At 38.5% G+C, this 20,421-nt stretch overlaps 1 protein-coding gene across 1 annotated transcript in view; it reads left to right on the top strand.

Annotated features, from left to right (window-relative positions):
- The window catches only part of vwa8 (von Willebrand factor A domain containing 8), a 62,119-nt gene that overhangs the window by 10,645 nt on the left and 31,053 nt on the right, over window positions 1–20,421 (top strand). Inside the window, exons 13-29 of the mRNA XM_060876416.1 lie at window positions 1,311–1,471; window positions 1,567–1,680; window positions 6,458–6,626; window positions 7,022–7,099; window positions 7,495–7,610; window positions 7,860–7,957; window positions 8,906–9,012; window positions 10,334–10,405; window positions 10,961–11,037; window positions 11,747–11,822; window positions 13,569–13,704; window positions 13,789–13,908; window positions 14,515–14,720; window positions 16,392–16,543; window positions 17,607–17,715; window positions 17,805–17,943; window positions 19,167–19,354. Coding sequence (XP_060732399.1) covers window positions 1,311–1,471; window positions 1,567–1,680; window positions 6,458–6,626; window positions 7,022–7,099; window positions 7,495–7,610; window positions 7,860–7,957; window positions 8,906–9,012; window positions 10,334–10,405; window positions 10,961–11,037; window positions 11,747–11,822; window positions 13,569–13,704; window positions 13,789–13,908; window positions 14,515–14,720; window positions 16,392–16,543; window positions 17,607–17,715; window positions 17,805–17,943; window positions 19,167–19,354 — 2,118 coding nt within the window. The remainder of the gene's footprint in view (window positions 1–1,310; window positions 1,472–1,566; window positions 1,681–6,457; window positions 6,627–7,021; window positions 7,100–7,494; window positions 7,611–7,859; window positions 7,958–8,905; window positions 9,013–10,333; window positions 10,406–10,960; window positions 11,038–11,746; window positions 11,823–13,568; window positions 13,705–13,788; window positions 13,909–14,514; window positions 14,721–16,391; window positions 16,544–17,606; window positions 17,716–17,804; window positions 17,944–19,166; window positions 19,355–20,421) is intronic.

The raw sequence follows: 20,421 nt of genomic DNA, 5'->3' as shown, positions 1-20,421 counted from the left end.
TCCACTTGAACCACTAGTCAGCAAAGGTTACTGTCGCTTGTATTTGCTGGAGGTCCACAGCTCTCGAAAACTAATGATCTCTAGGGGCTTTGACATGCGGATCGCTGTATTTGTGAACATAGCAATAGAAAGCTTCTCTTCTTGATATAGTATTTTTTGACCTTGAAATAGGTGAACTGTAATCATTATTCTTTCTTTTTTATATAAAAATGAACAGGCTCCCCCGTGACCTGAGGTAGTTAAGCGGTAGATAAGCGGTAGAAAATGAATGAATGAATGAATATATAAAAATGTTTTTTATATAAAAATTTACTTATAGCTGTAGTGTTAGATTTGTTTTTTTAATTTATTTAAAAATGAAAATTATTAAAAATGCATTTGTTAATCATTTATTATTATGATTATGAACACATTCTTTTTCAGGTAAAAGTTTGAATACAACTCGACTGTAGACATATACTGTATGTAGACATATAAAAACACTGTCATTTGTATCATATTTAGATGTTGATCAGTTCCAGTAAGTTGTTTTTGGCCCGTTTATCAACTCACATTGATAAATCACACTTAAATCTCCAGCATTTTTATTTCTTGATCTTGGAAGGCTTACAGTCTCCTTTGAAAGATGCTGTGTGTGATTTAACACATCACCCACACATAAAAACACCCACAAACCCACTCTTTCTCTGAAGAACGTGTGAATATATCACTATATATGTTGTGTAGCAGCCAGTCACACAGCCTAGTGTGTGTGTCACACAGAAGTGTGTGTGTGTGGAGAAGTGAGTCTGTGTGTAAGCTGTGGTATGCTGGGAATTTGTTGGCTCAGTCTGAAGCAAGCAGGAAAAGGAAGTAGCCTGTGCATCATGCTGTGGATATATTTAGCTAGTGCAGGTCAGGGGTCTCAGCGTCCGGGGAAAAAAAGGAATTTTTCTGCTATAATTCATCACATAAAACTTTTAGCTTTTTAAAAAAAATTTTTTTACGTATAGCTTTTACATGAGATTTATTTCATTATCTTTATGTTTTGTAACTGAGGTGGTATTTGATTTATTTATTGGTTTATTTTTTGTGAGATTTTTCAAATAAATATAAAATAAATGCCAAATGATACTGTAAAATAATCCACCTTAACAAATGAATTTTTTTTTCTTAAATTAACAACAGAACCACAGATTATTATTAGCTTTTAATGATGTGTCATTCGAATGGGCATTAAACCCATTGTAGAAAATAAAACAAATGGTTCTCTTCCCCTTTATTCTTTAAAGCTTTGTTCATGCATGAATGCGTGGTTGTCTATGTGGCAGGATATGACTGCGCGGGATCTGCTCCAGCAGCGGTACACACTGCCTAACGGTGACACGGCCTGGAGGGCCTCTCCGCTGGTCAGCGCGGCTCAGGAGGGCAAGCTGGTGCTGCTGGATGGAATCCATCGAGTTAACCTAGGAACTCTGGCTGTGTTGTCCAGGCAATTTGGATTTTTTAGCTTATTTATTCATTTTTGATGATCACAATATATGTAGAGGTGATGCTGTGACTAAAATGTGTGTGTTCTTCATGCAGACTGCTGCATGATCGAGAACTGGCTCTGTATGATGGAACTCGGCTCCTGCGGTGGGATCGTTACCTCGCTGTGAAAGAAGAGCTCCAGCTCAATGACCATGAGCTGCAGGAGAGGTACTGTGAGTCACAACCTAGCACATCGCTGTCCAATCTTATCCAAAAAGGACTGGTGTGGGTGCAGGAATTTTTCCAGTGAACCCTTTTTAATCCGTTGGTCTTGGCTTTCAGAAGACATAAGAGTGACTTCTGCTTTATTTGGAACAATAATATGTACCAACACTGACCCTTTTCAGCTAAGATTGGACATCTTGAACACCACTAGACTAATGCAACAGACCTGTGCTGTGTTTCAGTGTTAGACATGTTACACATATGCATGGTTCTGCAGAAAACACATTTAATTTGCAATCAGATTTTAGTTCTAACAATTGGAGGCAAACATATTATTGGTTTTCAGTCAGGTCTACAGACAAAAATGCAGTGTTGCATGTAGAAGAAATGTGAATGTTCCACTATTTCTGTACCTGAGAGCCAGTCATATGTGCTCCCAGTGGGAACAACAGCCTGTGTTAACACAAGTGATTACGTCAATGGCAAGGTGTTATGAGGAAATGAGTGTCTGCATGTCTGCACGTGTGTGTGTGTGTGTGTGTGTGTGTGTGTGATGGAGTGTTAGGGAGTCTTCAGTTCAAGCCTATTAATTTGCTCATGGAAGCTCATACCAATCAACACCTCTAAGAGTGCTTAACTTTGTATACGATTCCTATTCAACGCAATAAAATAATGTAGACTAACGCAGCATTGATTGTCTATATTTTGCTTTTAGTATGAAAATTTGAACAAGAACAAGAACATTTGAACAATTTGAATTTCTATGTGAATATTCATTCACATAGAAATTCAGAAATCACTCAAAATTCTCTTAATGCATGCGTTGATTAACACTACAACACAACAGTGGAACCAGGATTACAAAATGGCATGTACAGATTCACAAGCTCTATAGGAAAACTGCTAGGTAGGAACATATCAGAGATCAGAGCAGAAGCTTATCAAAGACATAAAGAACGCCAACACACATACTGTATATTGTATACAATATACTTGATTCTCCACATAATTTATTATTAACTGGATTAATAATCTATAGTTCTTTAACAAAGATGTACAATTGTTGAATTTCTGAAAACATTTAGCTCGTATTTATGGAGGAATCTTGTATATCTTGTGTGTATGTTTTCCACCATGGGTAAATCTTGAAAACAGTTTATTTATATTTTCCGGTAAAATTACACATTTTTTTGAATTGTTAACTTTAAAAACTTTGAGAGAAAAAATATATTGGTGAGGAATAAAGGTTTATGGCTATTAAAAGGTGAGTGATAACAGGAACTTTCTTGTTTCACAGATGTTTCAGAACAAGAAATGTAGCTGTAAACAGTTAAACGTGTGACGTGTCTTTCTTTAATACATGAAATGTTATGATCGTGCACAGATTGAGTTGACTTGAGATTGTAGTGGTATTAGAGGAATACAATGCAACAGAAAATTCCCCATTTCTGGATGCTAACAGCTTAGTGCCTGGACACATCACATCACCCCGTCTTTGATTACTTTTACTGCAACAGAAAAAATACAATATTAAAGAATGGCAGTTAAATGCGTATGTCTCAAAGCATTGAAGAACTTAGGATCAGGTCAGTTCATAGATCCCAGTGAGGCTATAAATGAATGTGTAAAGACAGATACACTTGAAGGGTAAACCTATTGATGAAAGCCTCAATGAAATGAATAAACATGTGGTGTTCTGCAAGTGGCTAAGGATAAACATCCAGTTAGGTTGGTGTAGATATTTATCTATGCTACAGGAACAAACATTTCTTGATTAATAAAATCTTTCTCGGTCCTGTACCTTGGAAAGATTTTCAGATGTTAGAGTATTAAAAATTGCTGACTGGCAGTGGAGTACTGTAGTGTGTATTAGCTTAATGAGCTTGCTTATTTTTATATGTTTCTATCATGGCTGAATGTTTTTTCCCGAAGCACAGAGAACACAGACCAGTGGCTCACGTGCTCTAATAGAGCGTTTGAATTGATCCTGACAGCTCAGAGCCGCCTGAAAGGACAGAGCCATATCTGAGGTGTTGATTAACTCCTGTTGACATCACCCCCATAGAGTGTCTGTCTCTGACCTGCAATTAAACACACATACAATTGCCATAAAAATGCCTGTTGTCAGGCCTGTGAGAGTGGGAGAGAGTAAATTAAAATCAGGACTCAGTGTCTGGGTAAAACATTGACTCTCGATGAGATGCATTACAGTCCATGACAATGGGCGCGTTCATCTCTCGCCACAATAACAGGAAGCTGCCCACCAGAAAGGCAAGTTTATTTTACACTGAGGCTTGAGTTTATAGGGGTGTCATGGCTGGAGAGTGTCTTGTGTCTGTTTTTTCTTTGCCTCAGTTATGAAGTCTATAATGGTTCAGCAGCCTAGCAGCTTGTGTAATGTGGAGTTAACTACCTGCTGGGGAACTGCTACTGATTTACACTTTAATCACCGGATATGTTGCATTCATTAGATGAAATAATAATAAGAATGATGCAGCACGACTCATCCGTAAGTTTAACTTTCCTGCAATAGTATATTTAATGCTACGCCATCATATTGGTGAATCATTAGAACAAACTGCTTTCATCATTATTCAATACAAGTAGTTGTTGTTGCCTGTCTCTAGTGAACAGAAATGGAAATTCACTGTAGCAAACAATTATCAATGTTTTTGTCATCTGATAGGAACTGATTTATATCTGGTCTCTTAGTGAGACGTATCTTTGTGTTATTATAAAAATAACACAACTGATGTTTATATGAGCTCATCACAATTCCTTCTTTACCGCGACGTCTCCACATTTCATCACTTAAGGAATGCTGTAAACTTTCAGCCCACAGAATCAGCCCTAGATATGTTCATGCTGCTGGAACCCCACCTAGACGGGCAGGAAGGATGTTTGCGGTGGCCCGTCTGAGGCTGGAATAAAGCCTCTTCCTCTTCCTGTCTTACGAGTCGGCTTCCCAGACTATACTTCATGTGGTTCCAGTGCTGCTCTTAATTAACACATACACGTGCACTCTCTCTCTCTCAACACACACACACTCACATCACTCCTTCCAGCCTAGTTAAAGAATGAACCTAGCATGCTGGGCTGTCTAGCCAGACAGGGAGGCAGAGAGGAGACTGACCTAATACCTAACGTATTAAAAGAACTCACTGAAGGCTCCCAGTCCCTCAGCTTACAGTTCCTCAGGCAATTGAGAGTTTTATTATACCCATATAGTTGCATTATTTATGATTAAAGTAATTAATCTCAAATCCTTCATTCCTGGTGACAGGTTTAGAGAAACCTGCTGCTCAGTGCTTTATTGTTTTTGACTTTCATGCTAGCACTGCACCTGTGTGTTGCCATTGCAACACAGCAAAATAAGCAGGAAACACGATTAGGACCAAGCTCAGGCATGAGGTATAGTATGCTGTTGCTAGGCAACAGGAGGTGATTGTCATACCAGAGATGATATAATGGTCAGGAGTTTGCACCTCACTTCTTTCCACCCACTACCTCTGTCAGTTGCAGTTTCTGCATATTACATGCAGGACTCTCCTCAGTTTATAAATAGACAAAGCTGTCCTGTGCGATTAGCAGGAAATCTGAGTCCATCAGGAGCTGTAGTATTGTCAGCTGCAAACACTCAACCATGTCCCTGTAAAGTATGTCCTGTTTTCTGGGTGTTAGACATCACAAGCCTGGTGCAGAGTGAATGTTAGCCTTTAGGAACATGTGTAATCAAAGGACAAAGACAATGCAGTAGTAATTGATAGGTCATAACATATGAAGGATCCTTAGCATCCTTTACAATAGTTTTTAAAGTTACATAACATTCATTTTTCTAGTCATAAGTCCTTGTGCTAAATCTGGTTATTGTTCTCGCTCAGGTACCATGCTTGCTGAGCAAAAACGTGAGTTCAGCTAGAAATAGTGCAGATCATTAAATGTTCTGATCATGTCTGAGAAGAGATGTTGCTGTTTAGCTGCTGCTTCAATTCTGAACTTTAATAAGTGCAGGGATTTTCTGCAAAGGTGGCTTTTGGAGACAATAACTAACATATATTTGGTCAGAAAATGTAAAATGTAATGTCTACTTAGGGTCTCCATACAGGAGACCCTAAGTAGAACTGCATTTGAGATTCAGCCACAGATGTTTTTGCTGTGTATGATTTAAATTTGGTCGAGTTTGCACTTAGTTATATGGGTGATGTTACTACAGTTAAAGCAATTGGCACATTTAGCTTCTTTTTGTGCACAGGGACATTGTCATGCTGCAACATGTTTAGGCTTGTTAGTTCCAGTGCAGAGAATTTTAAATGCTACAACACAAATACATTCGAGACTATTGTGTTCTTCCACCTTTATTTTGGGGTGGAAGCTCACACAGGGGTGAAGATCAGGTGTCCACATACCTTTGGTCAGATAGTGTTTAGTGTGGAGTCACGTCCATCACTAATCACCTTCCCCCAAACTCTAGAAACAGAAACTGAGGTACATGGCCAGGGTTCTGGATTTGGATTTGTATCATACCATGCCATACAGTTAGTCACTGGTGAGAATCATTTTAGAGTCAAGCAGAAATACAGTGTAATATGTTCAGATTGTGTTTAGAAACAATTAGAAATGCTGTACGTTTAGATTAGGTTTAGAGATGAGCAGCGGTACAGTTTAGTATGTACTGACTTATCTATTTTCACATTTACTGTATGTGTATAATTCAGCAGTCTTAAGTGTCTAAGAATGACTACTGTAGATCATCTTTTTTACTGCCTGCCTTCTCACATAGGCGCATCTTTCCCATCCATCCTTCATTCCGGGTTATCGCGCTGGCTGAGCCGCCGGTCACAGGCAGCAGTTCTCAGCAGTGGCTCAGTCCTGAGCTCCTCACCATGTTCTTCTTCCACACAGTCAGACCTCTTGCCAAAGTGGAGGAGGCAGCAATTATCCATCAAATGGTCTGTACACAGTCACTGACTCTATAGGCAATGTCGAATTTAATACTGTTTTGTATTTATTTACAGAGAAAAATGTTCCAAATTCATGTTTTTAGCTGTCATTGTTTACCCTCACTGTGGGCTTCCTCCCACCTTCTCTTTATTCTTTACATCCTTTCATTAAGCCTTTGCCAATATTTTCAGCTGTCATTCTTTTTCTGTCAAAAGTCAATAATTGAATCTCTTAGCAGGATTCCTTCCGTCTTGTGGTTTACACCAAATTCACTTCCATGCTCAATCTGTTATATTTGGGCATGCTTTTAATGCTTTTTCTGTTCACAAGAATCTTTACTGTCAAATTATCATCCATTATTATGCACAAATTAAATTACTGCACTGTCATAAATTTCTTTCAGACCCCGAACGTTCCAAAAGAAGCAGTGGAACAGTTGCTACATTTGACCCACAGCCTGAGAAGCACTAATGACCCAACTGTAAGATGCTGTACAGTATCTCCCAATAATCACAAGCAGTGTCACAAATGTACACTGTCACATAGATCAAATACAACATTATAATACGACACAGTGAAAACCAAATGCAGTAAACAACATAAGTATAACACATTAATAGTAATAGTGCAAATCAAAAGTACAATTATGTACAATACAGAATATGGCCAGTAGTGAAATATACAGTATGCTAATGATGCAATGGTAGTTATATCATATAAGAATTGGATAATTACAAAAATTCTGGAAGAAAAGAAACACTGCCCATTATTGAATCTTTACCTTAAGGTATTTTACCACTAAGGAAATCAGTTCATTTACACTATAGCATCTTTGTGTGTGTGTGTATGTGTGTGTGTGTCTGTGCTCTTATACAGGCTCAGTCTTTGGCTTCTTCATTGTCCACCAGACAGCTGTTAAGAATTTGCCGCCGTCTGTCTCAGTATCCTGAAGAAAGCATTGCTCATGCTGTGAATAAAGCCTGCTTGTCTAGGTAGCATTCTTATCTCTCACATAATCACGTATTTACATCGATTGTTTTATAAAACGATTCTTAAGTGAGGTAGAACACAACCTACATATATAGCTGCTAACAGTGATATAACTATGCCCTCATATACCCACAAATATCCATCATAGCTGTGTAGTAGCTACCAGAAACCATGCAGGGATAGAAGAATAGGATACATCCATAGCATACATATTAAAGTATTTTTAAAGCATTTTGTTTCACCCTGCATAGGTTCCTCCCTAGCCTGGCACGCTCTGCTCTGCAGAAGAACCTGGCGAATTGTTCCATAGAGGAGCGAACTGACCCAGAGCTAAAACAAGACATCACCTGTGAGTTTCAATGTACTTTACACACTAGCGATTAAACATCTTTATTTATTACTACTATTACTCGCCATCTTCTAGTTAATTAAATTCTGTCTGCAAGAAATGGTTCAGACTATTTGATTATAACTACATTATTTACTGGCAAAAAATGATAGATTATAGTAAATTGAATTAGATTGAATGAGAATTTTAATGATATAAAAGACTTTAATGTCTTATATTGCTCAATCGTTCACTATTGTGTCAGTGAAAGAGTCAATAAGTAGTTGGTGCGCCATCATTGTTTGATGTCATATGACCTATTTGAACATTATACTGTAGGTTACCTAGCAACTTGACAGCACACAAATATAGAAGAATACACAAGTAAATTAGTATTAATTTTAATGACATCAATGTACAAAGGATCATTTCTAGAAGAAAATCGATTTCGAGATCGAGAAGAAATCAATATTTAATGTAATAATATACAGACAACATTACAAAATGATGTAAAATAGTGCACTATATAATGAATAGGGCAATAATACTGATCTCACTACATTAGTTTTTTATTATTTAAAATCTAATGCATTAGGTTTTTATTTAGTGACCTTTACCTACATTTAGCAACAAGCAAATGATAAATAACAAAAGACTTTCTAAAGAAATGAGATAGACTTTTATAGACTTACCTGCTATGACTTAAAATAGAACACTAACTTGCGATTAATTCATTTTGTTAAAAAAATGTAAACAATAAGTCTGTCAGCTCGAGTATGTGATAAAGACAGATGGTGATTCTGAGTTGAGCTAAAAGGTCATCACGCTTGTTGAATGAGCAGTGGAATTTAGTCTTCCTTGTCTTCTATGCTCTCACTCTTATTTTCCTGAATCTTTCCATTTCCTGCTTCATTTTTTCTCCCTTTTTCTCTTTTGGTCTATTCATCTCCGTCTTTTTGTTAATGTCAGGCACAATTAGAGACGGAATTCTCACCATAGGCAAGGTCTCCGCTCCTGTCTACAGCCCTGACGAGAAGATGAAGGTCCCTGATGTACTTTTTTATGAGAACACTCAGGTGAGCATATCAGCATTAGTCTCTTCTGCTGCAGCTTAACAGGTAGTGGCCGGTTTATTGTGAAATGATGTTCATTTCACTTCCGGATTATGGCCCCTGGAACATGCTGAAATTCTTTTGTAACAAGTGCCATCAGTATGTTTTGCAACAATAAGAAAAAATGAGCTCTTTGTTTTACCCATCATGAGATGTTTCTTGTGTGACCCCTTGGTTATGAGACTCCGTTTTATAGCCCATCAGTTGGGACTGAACCTGTTGATAATCATTTCCACTGAAAATGGGCAGGATTGCTTTCTAATTACTAATAGATTTTAGCTGGTGTCTTGGATTTCCATGCCTTTTTGCACCTCCCTTTCTTCATGTCTTCATAACTTTTTTCCTGTGTCATTCCATTTTATTACACATAACTTAATTTCTGAACTCGTTTGTTTTGTTTTTGTGTGTATGGATTATGGGTTGTTACAGACATTTCCTGTCAACAGCACCTTTAGAAATATATTTACTGAGAAAAATGAATGTATTTATGTTATATATATGTTAAAACAAGCCTGTCATATGTGAGCACCAAATTTTATATACTGCATGACATTTTCTCAGTATGTTTGCTTTAGCTTTTTGATAATGCCACCCTGAAAGTGTGCCAGACCATCCTCATGAGGAAAAGAACTCTGGCCTGACCTAGATACTTCCTCTCCCTTTTTGAAAACACTCCCCTTCTATGCTGTTAGAGGACAAGGAAAAGGCAGATGAGGAAAAAGTTCCTCTCTGTCCCACTTCTGAGTGGCCTGCTTTTTGTCTTTTGAGCATGCCCAGGAGAGGAGTAGAGCCCACCACTGAGACAAAAATAAGGACATTCACTTAGATATGGCAGCCTCTGTGTCCTGAATGTGGTGAAAACTAACTTGCAGACACTGTACTCTTTCCTTGTGTTGTTAGGTTAACTGAAAACAATTAGGGTGCTTTAGGGTTTTCTAAAATTCAGACTACTCAATACACAATATACAGCACTCTTTGAATAAATGATGCTCCTTCTTGGTAGTACCCTCAAGTGTGCTTTTAGTATGAATATTTTTTCCTTCAAAGGTGCATGTAGTATCTGTGGTCCATTTATATATCTTAACGTTTTTGCTAGTTAGTTAAAGTTGATATTTCCTAATAAAGTGGATTGTATTTTCAAGTTCCCTCATTACATTAACCACATAAAGTCCCAGCTTATATTTTAGATATTTGTTTTAAAGCATTTTAGAATGATGAAACATCAATATAGACTGTATTGCATTGAGACTTAGACTTTTATGTAATGTCTGTGGCCTCAATGCAGCACATGATGATTATGGAGGACATGCTGAAGGACTTCTTGTTGGGTGAACACCTTCTGCTGGTGGGCAATCAGGTAAATATCAAAATGAATCCACATAAACACTTTTAGAGGCTCCTAATATTGTCCAATGAGTGATGATCGTCCTGCCAGAGGTGTTCAGTGAGCTTTTCCTTAACACAGTCCTGTGGAACAGTAAGAGTTTATTAGCACACTCCAGGGAGGAGTGTGACTTTGAGTCATGAGTATAAGTTGTTTTGAATCAAACTTTAAATGTAGAGCAGAGGTCTAAACATTAAGGGACAGTTTGAACCAGTGAACTAGGACTCTTCATGCCCTACAGCGAGTGTACATTCGCCCACTCCCTACTATAGTTGACTTCCCTGTCCCTGGAGGGAGCGTTCCGACTCCGGATGGAGGGAATGGCATGACCACAGCTGTCACAGTGCTCCCGGGGCTGATAGATAGACTCGCACACATTTGTAAATTGAAGCTTATCCTAACAGCCCTTTGTGCACAATATTAGGATTCCTTGAATGTCTGTGTGAAGTATGATTGTAAATAAATGATAGTATGGCTACTTTTTGCTTATGCATCATAGTCATTAAGATTGCTCTCTTTGATTGACAGGGTGTAGGGAAAAACAAAATTGTGGACCGATTCCTGCATCTAATGAACAGGCCCAGAGAATATCTGCAACTACACAGGTAAATTTATTCTATATACAAAGCCTTGTTTCAGAAATAGTTACACTAACTTCTTTTTAAGTCCACATCCTATAGAATAGGAAGCGGAATCATTTACTCGAATCATTTAGCTCTTAACTCTATAACTAGCGGAATTAGTCATGTCATTTATATTTATGTCAAGATATCACTTATGAGCCTTAAGCTGTTGAAGTGCTTAGATTTTCTAAGAATCCTGTGATCTTATTATGTGCATTGACTAAAAACAGGCTCCTTCTTTCCAGGGTCAAGTGATTATTTTTTTATCCTTTATAATATAGGACATTGTAGCACTTAATGGTGTTCTACATGCTCATTTCAGAACACGTGTGTAGTGATATAAAGTTAATTCAGGGTCCTTTTGAAAGTTATTTGAAAGTCAACTGTGTCCTACTGGCCTGGTTAGCTGCTCTAATATTAGACCAAAGAAATCACTTCAGGGAATCTCCATGCCAGTAACTCTGCTGAGAAATGCTTCACATCTGAGACCTACAGACATGAGAGCACTCTATCTATTAAATCGTATAATTATGTTGTATAATTATATGGAGAACATGAGTACAAAACAGATCTACATCAGCTCCCTTAAGGAATTCTCAGGCTGTGCCATGTCTACATTTTGGAACTAAACATGTGGAATAAGATTTTTTAGACGTCTTAGTGTCTTGCTTTCTGCTCTTGGTTCATACAGAGACACTACGGTCCAGACTTTGACTCTTCAGCCATCTGTGAGGGATGGAATCATTGTTTATGAGGACTCTCCACTGGTTAGTGTTCCTCATACAATCCCGGGTCATTGTCTCAAACATATTCAGCCAAGACTATTCCCACACAATATATATGTGCATATATACATAGATATGTCCTAAGTACATTAAAATTATCTTTAGTGCCATCCATTATTTATATTGTAATCGATTTCTTTTGTTTAAATATGTTTTATCAACATGTGTTGATCAAAATGGTGACCTGGTGCCTGTGGAAGCGGGGATGTGGTCAAGCGCCAGTTTGTGAATGGAAGGCAGAACAGTGGGAAGTGAGTAAGGATCCCACGCCTGTGCTAAATTATATTAATGACAGTTTTCTGTTGCTGTGAGCTGTGGCTGTGAAGATAAAAGCGGGAGAATGCATTTTGTGTTTCCAAAGTCTGCCTCGAGTTTCCTCTTTCCAGGGTTTCGGCACAAGTGTATCATGTTTGGATTGGAGGCTTTAGGAAAGAGAAAACTGTAGGCAGACTTGAGAAACTCAAAATGTGCATTATTTTTTAGTTTTTATTTTTAGCATTTCTTTTTCTCTTGTATCCCTGATACAGCTCACTGCAACAGAGAACGGTAATTAATATAATTTAGCACGTGTGTGAGATCCTTACCACCCAGTTCCCTTGGCTCCGCCATCCTTTCACAAACCGGTTCTTGACCATGCCCCTTCCACTGTGCCAATATCAAACAGCATTTGCTTCATCTCTATGTAAAGGGATTGATGCAGTAGCACTTTAATCCTTTAGTGCAGGGGTGTCCAATCTTATCCGAAAAGGGCCAGTGTGGGTTCACATTTTCAATACCATTGTCACTGTAATAGCAATAACGGTTCCCCTATTTGATGTCAGAGCAGCACTAACTTTTCAAAGGAATAATTGAAATACACATCTTAAATATCACACTCAAAATTTATTAATATGTTTCCGGGAAAATGTTCTGTTCAAGCTGAGAAATCGAAACAGAGGAGAGAAGAGAGCCATCTCTAGTGATATTAATACTTAGTCAGTCAGTAGTTGATCTTTTGCCAAGCTCCAAAGAGGGCACACTTGTTGCCAGGCACCCCCTCTAAAGATGCTCTGATCCAGTTGAGGAAAAGCATGTTAAAGATTCATGAGAGAGCCAGTGAACAGTGTGTACTAATCCACCAGACCGCTAGTCTCTGCAGTCTGTGTGGTGTCTTGTTAGTGTGAGTTGGTGGCATTTAGGTGTACTGTTTGTGACCCACGGTTGTGGGTGTCCTTTTCAAATGGGTTTTAATGATGCCTCAGCTCAATACAGAGCCACATCCTTCTTTTCATCTCGCACAACTCTGAGTGTAGCACCTCAATTAGCACTCTTGGCAGCTCTCAGAGTATTAATAGAGTCAACTTTGAAGTGCTCATGAAGCATTGAGTCCTTTTCAGTGGTTAATAATGTTCTAACCCTGTGCAAGCAGAACAGGCAAACACCACCTATAAATGATCTGAGATGGGTTATAAAAGAAGTGAAATCTATAGATGAAAAGAACATTTTTATATACAAGTTATAGACCTGGGTTAGCAGTCCATTTATGCTTTTAAGAAATATACGTCTACATCTGCACTGCCCTGTTTCCTGTGCAATTCCTGTCAACACGCTGTGGTTTCAAAGTGAAATGTCGGACATTGTTCGTGAGAGATTAATAGCAGCCAGCAAAGCCAGGACGTCATGACTGTGTGTTAGTGCTATGAAAATGGAACCTTTTTATCTCTGCTTGTCTCCATGTGCTGTGTGAAGGTGAAAGCTGTAAAGATGGGACACATTCTGGTAATAGATGAGGCAGATAAAGCCCCCACTAATGTCACCTGTATCCTGAAAACTCTGGTGGAGAGTGGAGAAATGATCCTGGCTGATGGCAGAAGAATAGTGTCAGGTAATAGAGTGAGATGGATAGCTTTTTGCGTTATGTAAATATTAGTATAATGTAGAAGTCACGAAATATTCTTTCTCTCTCTAGATTCCATGGAAGCAGACGGGAGAGCCAATGTTATTACCATGCATCCAGACTTTCGCATGCTTGTTTTAGCTAATCGCCCAGGCTTTCCTTTCTTGGGAAACGACTTCTTCGGTGCTCTTGGTAAGACATCTGGCACCGGACATGTCTGATTAAATGCATGTTTTTCCTAATATTAACTGAGAATTGTTATTATTCCTGAGAGCTACAAACACAAATGAAAATAGTAACACCACTGCCCATATATGAATTTATTTCCCAGTAGATTTTACTTGAACATCATTTGAACAAAGTAGCAAACAGTCCTCTCTTTTTTGGTAAAGTCTTTAACCTGATTCAGCTTATCAAGTAAAAGGGTATTGAGCAAGAGGTTTTGTAATATATGGTGAAATTCTCCTCCATTTTAGATAACTTTGTTAAAATGTTGTCTCAGAGGGAAAAAAGCATGTCACGGTGATGTACAGGTACCTAGGCTCTGTGACTTGGTTACAAATGCAGTCAATTTAGAGAGGTGTTAGTTATGCATCAGTATCCAACATGAGTACATTTGTTCTGTGTCTATGTTTGAGAAGGAACACTTAGCGAGGTGCTGCATTTGTTTGTAGTTTGAATTTGAAATCTGTCAACTTCACCATCTTTCCACCAAAATTGCTATAATGATCACTTTTAATATTCTAGAGCACTAACGTCATAGGATGAGTCTAATATGGCTATTGGTGTTTGTGTTAGGGGACATCTTTAGTTGTCATGCAGTGGACAACCCGAAGCCCAAGGCAGAGTTGGCTATGCTAAAGCAGTATGGACCCGACGTTCCTGACGCAGTTCTACAGAAACTCGTGGCAGCGTTTGGAGAGCTACGTGCCATGGCAGATCAGGGAACCATCACTTACCCGTACTCCACTCGGGAGGTGGTCAACATCGTCAAACACCTACAGGTACGAAACAGCTTAAAAACAGCATAGAACATTCAGTGTTGTCAGCTGGAGCGAGGCAGTGCTGTGGAGGACTGCAGGGTGTGACTGGGAAAATTCACTCAGCCCACTCACTAAGTCAGGAGACACACATAGGCCAGACTGCCACTCAGGCCCACAAACACAAGTAAATACATGGACACTTTCTCCTAGCTATGCAGTTCCTGCTCAACACTGACAATGGATTGGATTATTATTAGAAGTATCATCACATTTTACTGATGCCATTAATGTAAAAGTCATTTTGTGCTGTTTTTCAGTACAAGATCTAATAAAAATCCAACAATATTTAACATTTAAGGATTTTTTTTTGTAATATCCTTTAAATGAGGGACTAGAATTTCATGATTAATTTTAAAAATGCAGCTTATGGTATTTTCCACAAGTTTTTTTTTTTTTTTAAATTACATGTATATCATAATGACATGACATAAGGAAACAAGCTTATCAGTGTTGTATGACAAGTCATTATCATCTCAATAGCATCTCTTTCTGTTCAGTATATAGTCAGTACTGCAGTTTGAGACAAGACATGTTACAGATACAGTTAATCCAAAAATGTGAAATAAGCCATGGTTTCTACTTGTAGTATCTTGCTTTAAGTGATGCATTAACGATTCACAAAAAAACAAATAACAAAAAATTGCAAGATATGCAAGAATCTGGCAAGGAAATCCACTACTTGCATGTCATTTCTGATGCTTCTGATCACTTCACACCTTTTATGTCTAATATATGTCGAGATACAATTTGTTCCATTCCATTTTAATCACACCCTGCTGTTTCTCTTCTCTCCTGCACTTGGATTCGAACAGCTGTTGGCTTGTAACCTCTGGGCTCCTCCCTTTTCAGTACCTTATGATTACTCACTGCAGGTCATGTAGCCCGGGATCAATATGTAAGGAATCTATAATAAGTGTCTCTCCACTCATTGATCCAGTGCAGACCTGATAATGAAGAAACAAAAAGCAATTCTCATGCAGTGTCTTGTACAAAATGCCCAGCATTGCTAGGTCATCTCTAAGCCTGCAAAATCTATATAAACACATCCAACTTTCTTTGATTTTTTTGTATGGATTTTCTTGTCCTGCGTTCCTCTAATCCCACCTGCGCAAGACCCTTGTCACATATCAAGTCAGAATTGAGTGAACATGATTTTTCGGGTGCCCTGTAATATAACCCGATCACCTTTCTCTATCTCTGTGAGGTGGGGCTTACTTGCCTGCTTTTAGTGCAAATGCCTATTTTAAGTTTAATAATACATTTGCCCAGTCACTCCTGTGTGCAATGTGAGTCTGTCTTCATGGTAACATAGAGGGACATAAATCAGTTTTGGAGTCAGCAGAGCTGGTATTGACAGCAGTATCTCGTCTGCCTTAGCTCTCTCACCAGGCCTTCCTCATTAGACACCTGATTCTGCCACACTACTCACCACACCATCTTTTCTGCCTTGAACTCTTCTTTTATTTTTTTTATAACAGCCCACATAATATGTGGAGGGGATAAATATTGCTTCTCTGAAGTTTCAAAAGTAGGTTCTTTTATTTCAGGTCATCCAGACGGCAGAGTGTCTGGTTCAAAATAAATCACTATGTAAATGATTCTCATTTAAGCTCTTTATGTTTATCTCGCTAGAAATTTCCAGACGAGGGCCTGGCTAACGTAGTGAGGAACGTGTTTGACTTTGACTCCTACAACAAGGACACGAGAGAGGTTCTGATTGCAGCTCTGCACAAACATGGCATTCCCATCGGAGCCAAACCCACCAGCATCCATCTGGCCAAGGAGTAAGAACCCATAGGATTCTCTCTAACGTGTTGTAACAGGTCTTCTGGTTGTGTACTGACACCATCAGTGAAGAGTTACTACACAGCTTTTCTTAACTAAACTCATACTGGATATGAAGTTAATCTCCTGTCTGTCTGCTCCATTTCACACAGGAGTCAGAATTATAGTGTCATCTGATCCCAAAAGTGAATTACCTACAGAGTATGTTGACTTACAAGTCACTGTCATAATAATTATGTCATTATGCCATACACTGTATTAAATTTGATTCCTCACATAGTATACAGGTTGTAGTAATCTACTGTAGCAGGTGTATTTATTTTTAAGGATTTATGTGCTTACTGTCATGCCATTTATAGGTATGTTCTCTACCTCTTAATTGAACTGAAATGAACTGCAATAAGACTGACTTGACCACTTGTCATTTGTTCCATAGTGTACATACAGTATTAATAAATAAAGGAAAATATTTGTTTCTTCTGTCTCATGCTTCTCTCTGTCTCATGTCTTAATTTTCAAATTTGAAAGTGGGAATTCTTTAAAGTCAAATCATTTTTTTGACTGATATTCTTTTAAAATAAAAACAATGAAGAAACAAGTATTTTCTTTTGGACAGGACAATTCTCTTTTTATCCGATACTTAATGCTTAATGAATTGCCTGTGCAGAGAAGAGTATTTCCGCATGGCAAATACTCCTTCATGGCAATGTAGTCCTTCCTGGGGAGTAGCGAGAAGCCTATGAACAGATGTGTGCAGATGGAACTAGCGGAGCAGAAACCCAGAAACAGCTTGTTGTATGCTATCTGCCAGAGAAAGATTAAAGCAAAAAAAAAAAAACACCTCATTAAAAAAAAGCCATTGTGCTATTAGGTACTTTGAGGTTATATCATTAGCACCTTGTCATATGTGCACCTTTCTTTTTAGGTTGAGCAGTAAGCAGTTCTGTTGACTAAAACATGACTGAATAAATTATGGTGTATACAAAGAGGGAGGCAGATTATTACAACAGCCAAGCTTTAAAATGCATGTATATGCTGAATCCCCTATTCTACCTTTTTAAGGTTGCCGTTACCAGATTGTAAGATGGCTGGGTATTGGACTATTAACCACGGTGGAGGTGCACCGCGGAAACTTCTGTGTCCTACCGAATCCCATCGTATAGATATCAAGGTATTACATATCAATGCTAAGTCCAGAGCTCTTTTAGTGTCATGTTATGCTGTGCAGTTAATGTGACAATGATGCATCGTGCTCTCCAGGGCCCAGTGTTTTTAAGAGTACAGGGTTATCCATTGGAGAGGCACGAGGCCAGAGCGATGAGCTTCACAGAGGAGTACGCACACTGGCAGCTACCCATGAACGAAGTCAACATCATCTGTGACGTCATCACTGATAACGGTAGGCCAGTGTACCAGAAAGCATTTCACTGGAATAAAAGTAGCGGCTGTTAATAAATTGTTTGTGTTATAATAGATCAGGCTTTCAAATGGCTGTACTGAACATGATAGAGCTGTAGTCTAGTAGCCTAGTGGGAATGTTGCAGCCTAATTTCTGAGGTGTTGAACCACCGATCTGAAGGTTGCAAGTTCAAATCCCAGGTCCACCAAGCTGCCACCGCTGGGCAACCTGAGCAAGGCTTAACCCTCAATTACTCAGTTATAAGCCCATCTGGAAAAATCCAATAAATGTAAATGTAGTAGGAGGAAGTCAAGCTGAATAGACATGTTATAATCTTAAAGACATTTCTCTTCTTGTCCAGTAGCAAGTAATTTAACAAGAATGATTTATAGACCGTGTTTAAGACCATGTATTCACAAATACCATCCCTATATTTCAGTAGATTAACTACAGCCAGGAAATAGTAATTGCAAAAGTAGGGCCACGCTTGAGTTTTAGCGCAGGACAGTAGAACATCTAAAACCAACAGCAACTTAAACCTTCCAGGGGCAGAATCCAGCCTGAGTTTTCTCAGTGATGCAGTGAGCACAAATCCACTTTAAAAATGTGTTAAACTATAAAACTGTAATAGACCTGGAAAGAAACTTAAACTGGGGTGAGGTGATCTTTCTTTTGTATTTTGTATTTTCTCTGTATTTGTGCTATATAGGCCTTATTGACACATCTACACAATCTACATACATACAGTATAAAATTTCTTTCATGTGCATTATTTTAATAGAAATAGTAGCAAATTGTCTATTTATTTGCACTAGAGAGGTTTTCATTTTTTAGAATTTTTTGCGAGAACACTCAGGTCTAAGTCTAAATTATTCATACATTTACTTGTTTTACAGTTACTAAAGGTTGGATTAAACCCAAGGGGTGGTCAAATTGGTTAGTAAATTAACCCAGTAATAAATATAATAGCTTTAATAAGAGTAGGTTGTAATTTTCAGAGCTTTAACAAAATTTAAAATCCCAAACCCACATGTCTAGAGAAGGTGTTTATGATTGCATGTAAGACTGTAGATATTTCACAATTTTTGAGACACGTTGACAGCCTTCATCAAGTTCTCAGCATTTTCAAGACTGATACAAATCCAGTAGCCTCACTACTTCTTGGCATCCAAAAAGGCTGAATATTTAACTGATGACAATCTACTTTGTTGTTGTTTTTACAGATATGATTTATGTGGCAACATGTAACCCTGTGTCATTGTATGCCATGCGTGAGCGGGCAGATACGCTGCACTCCATTGAGCTGTATGATGTCTTTCCCCGCACTATCAGCGGAGTGTGGCAGCCTTTCATCACTGTGGCTGCACTAGGGAGCCCGCTTAAGGGCCAGGTGGTGCTTCATGAAGAGCAGGTGGGTTTGTTGGACTCTTGCGAAAAACACATGCTCACAGACAAAACAATAACATTTTTTCCTCATTAATCCCACCTGCTGGTTTCGCACGATCCATCATTGGATATGCTGTTTCACCAGTCATTTTAGAATATACAAAGGCATATTTTGTTATTATGCTGCTGCTAGTTCTGTGTAAGCCAGCAGATAACTAGTGTGTGTATACAGTCAGATCTATAAGTATTTGGACAGTGACATCATGACATCAGTATTGGAGCTACGAATAATAGGCAAGTTATTGGATCTAAGCAACACTAAAATGTGCAGCCAAAATGTGATGGCTAGATGACTGGATCAGAGCATCTCCATAACAGTACGTCTTGTAGGGCGTTCCTAGTATGCAGTAGATAATCCTACGAAAATGGTCCAAAGAGCGACATCTGGTAAACACTGTCATATTGCAAAAACTGTTCAGGAATGGTTTAAGGTGTTAACACGGCCTCCAAATTCTCTAGGTCTCAATCCGAGCAAGCATCGGTTGGATGTGCTGGACAAACCAGTCCGATTCATGGAGGCCCCACCTCATAATTTAGGACTTAAAGTATCAAAATCTCTTGGTCTCAGATAGCATAGCACACCTTAAGTATCTTGTGGAGTTCATGCCTTGATGAGCCAGAGCTGTTTTGGCAGCACTAGTGGAACCTAAACAATGTTAGTCAGGTGGTTTAAATGTTATTGCTGATCGGTATATGAAGTCTGTGCTTTACTAATAACATTTCTAAGGTCTTTGAGGGAAAGGTTGTAACAGTTATATGCCTTTGGCTTAGGGAGGCCCTAGAGATTTGTAAGAGTTTTTCAAACGCCTTCTATGATTATGAGATTATAGCTCTCACGGGTCTTTATGAGCATCTAGCAATACTGTACTTACCTAATACGGCCTTGGAGCTACACACAAAGTACGCAAATAAAATAAATTTGCAAACGCTGTTACGATTCAAGAGCTGTCTGCAGAGGCTAAAAATATCTAAAAATACTTTTCAGGGAAAGTGTCTGTGTATGAAAGAGAAGCCTATTTCTAAATTGTGGAC

The sequence above is a fragment of the Tachysurus vachellii genome, chromosome 8 (assembly GCF_030014155.1).
Source record: "Tachysurus vachellii isolate PV-2020 chromosome 8, HZAU_Pvac_v1, whole genome shotgun sequence".
Lineage (NCBI taxonomy): Eukaryota > Metazoa > Chordata > Actinopteri > Siluriformes > Bagridae > Tachysurus > Tachysurus vachellii.
This window is presented reverse-complemented; position numbering and strand designations above follow the sequence as displayed.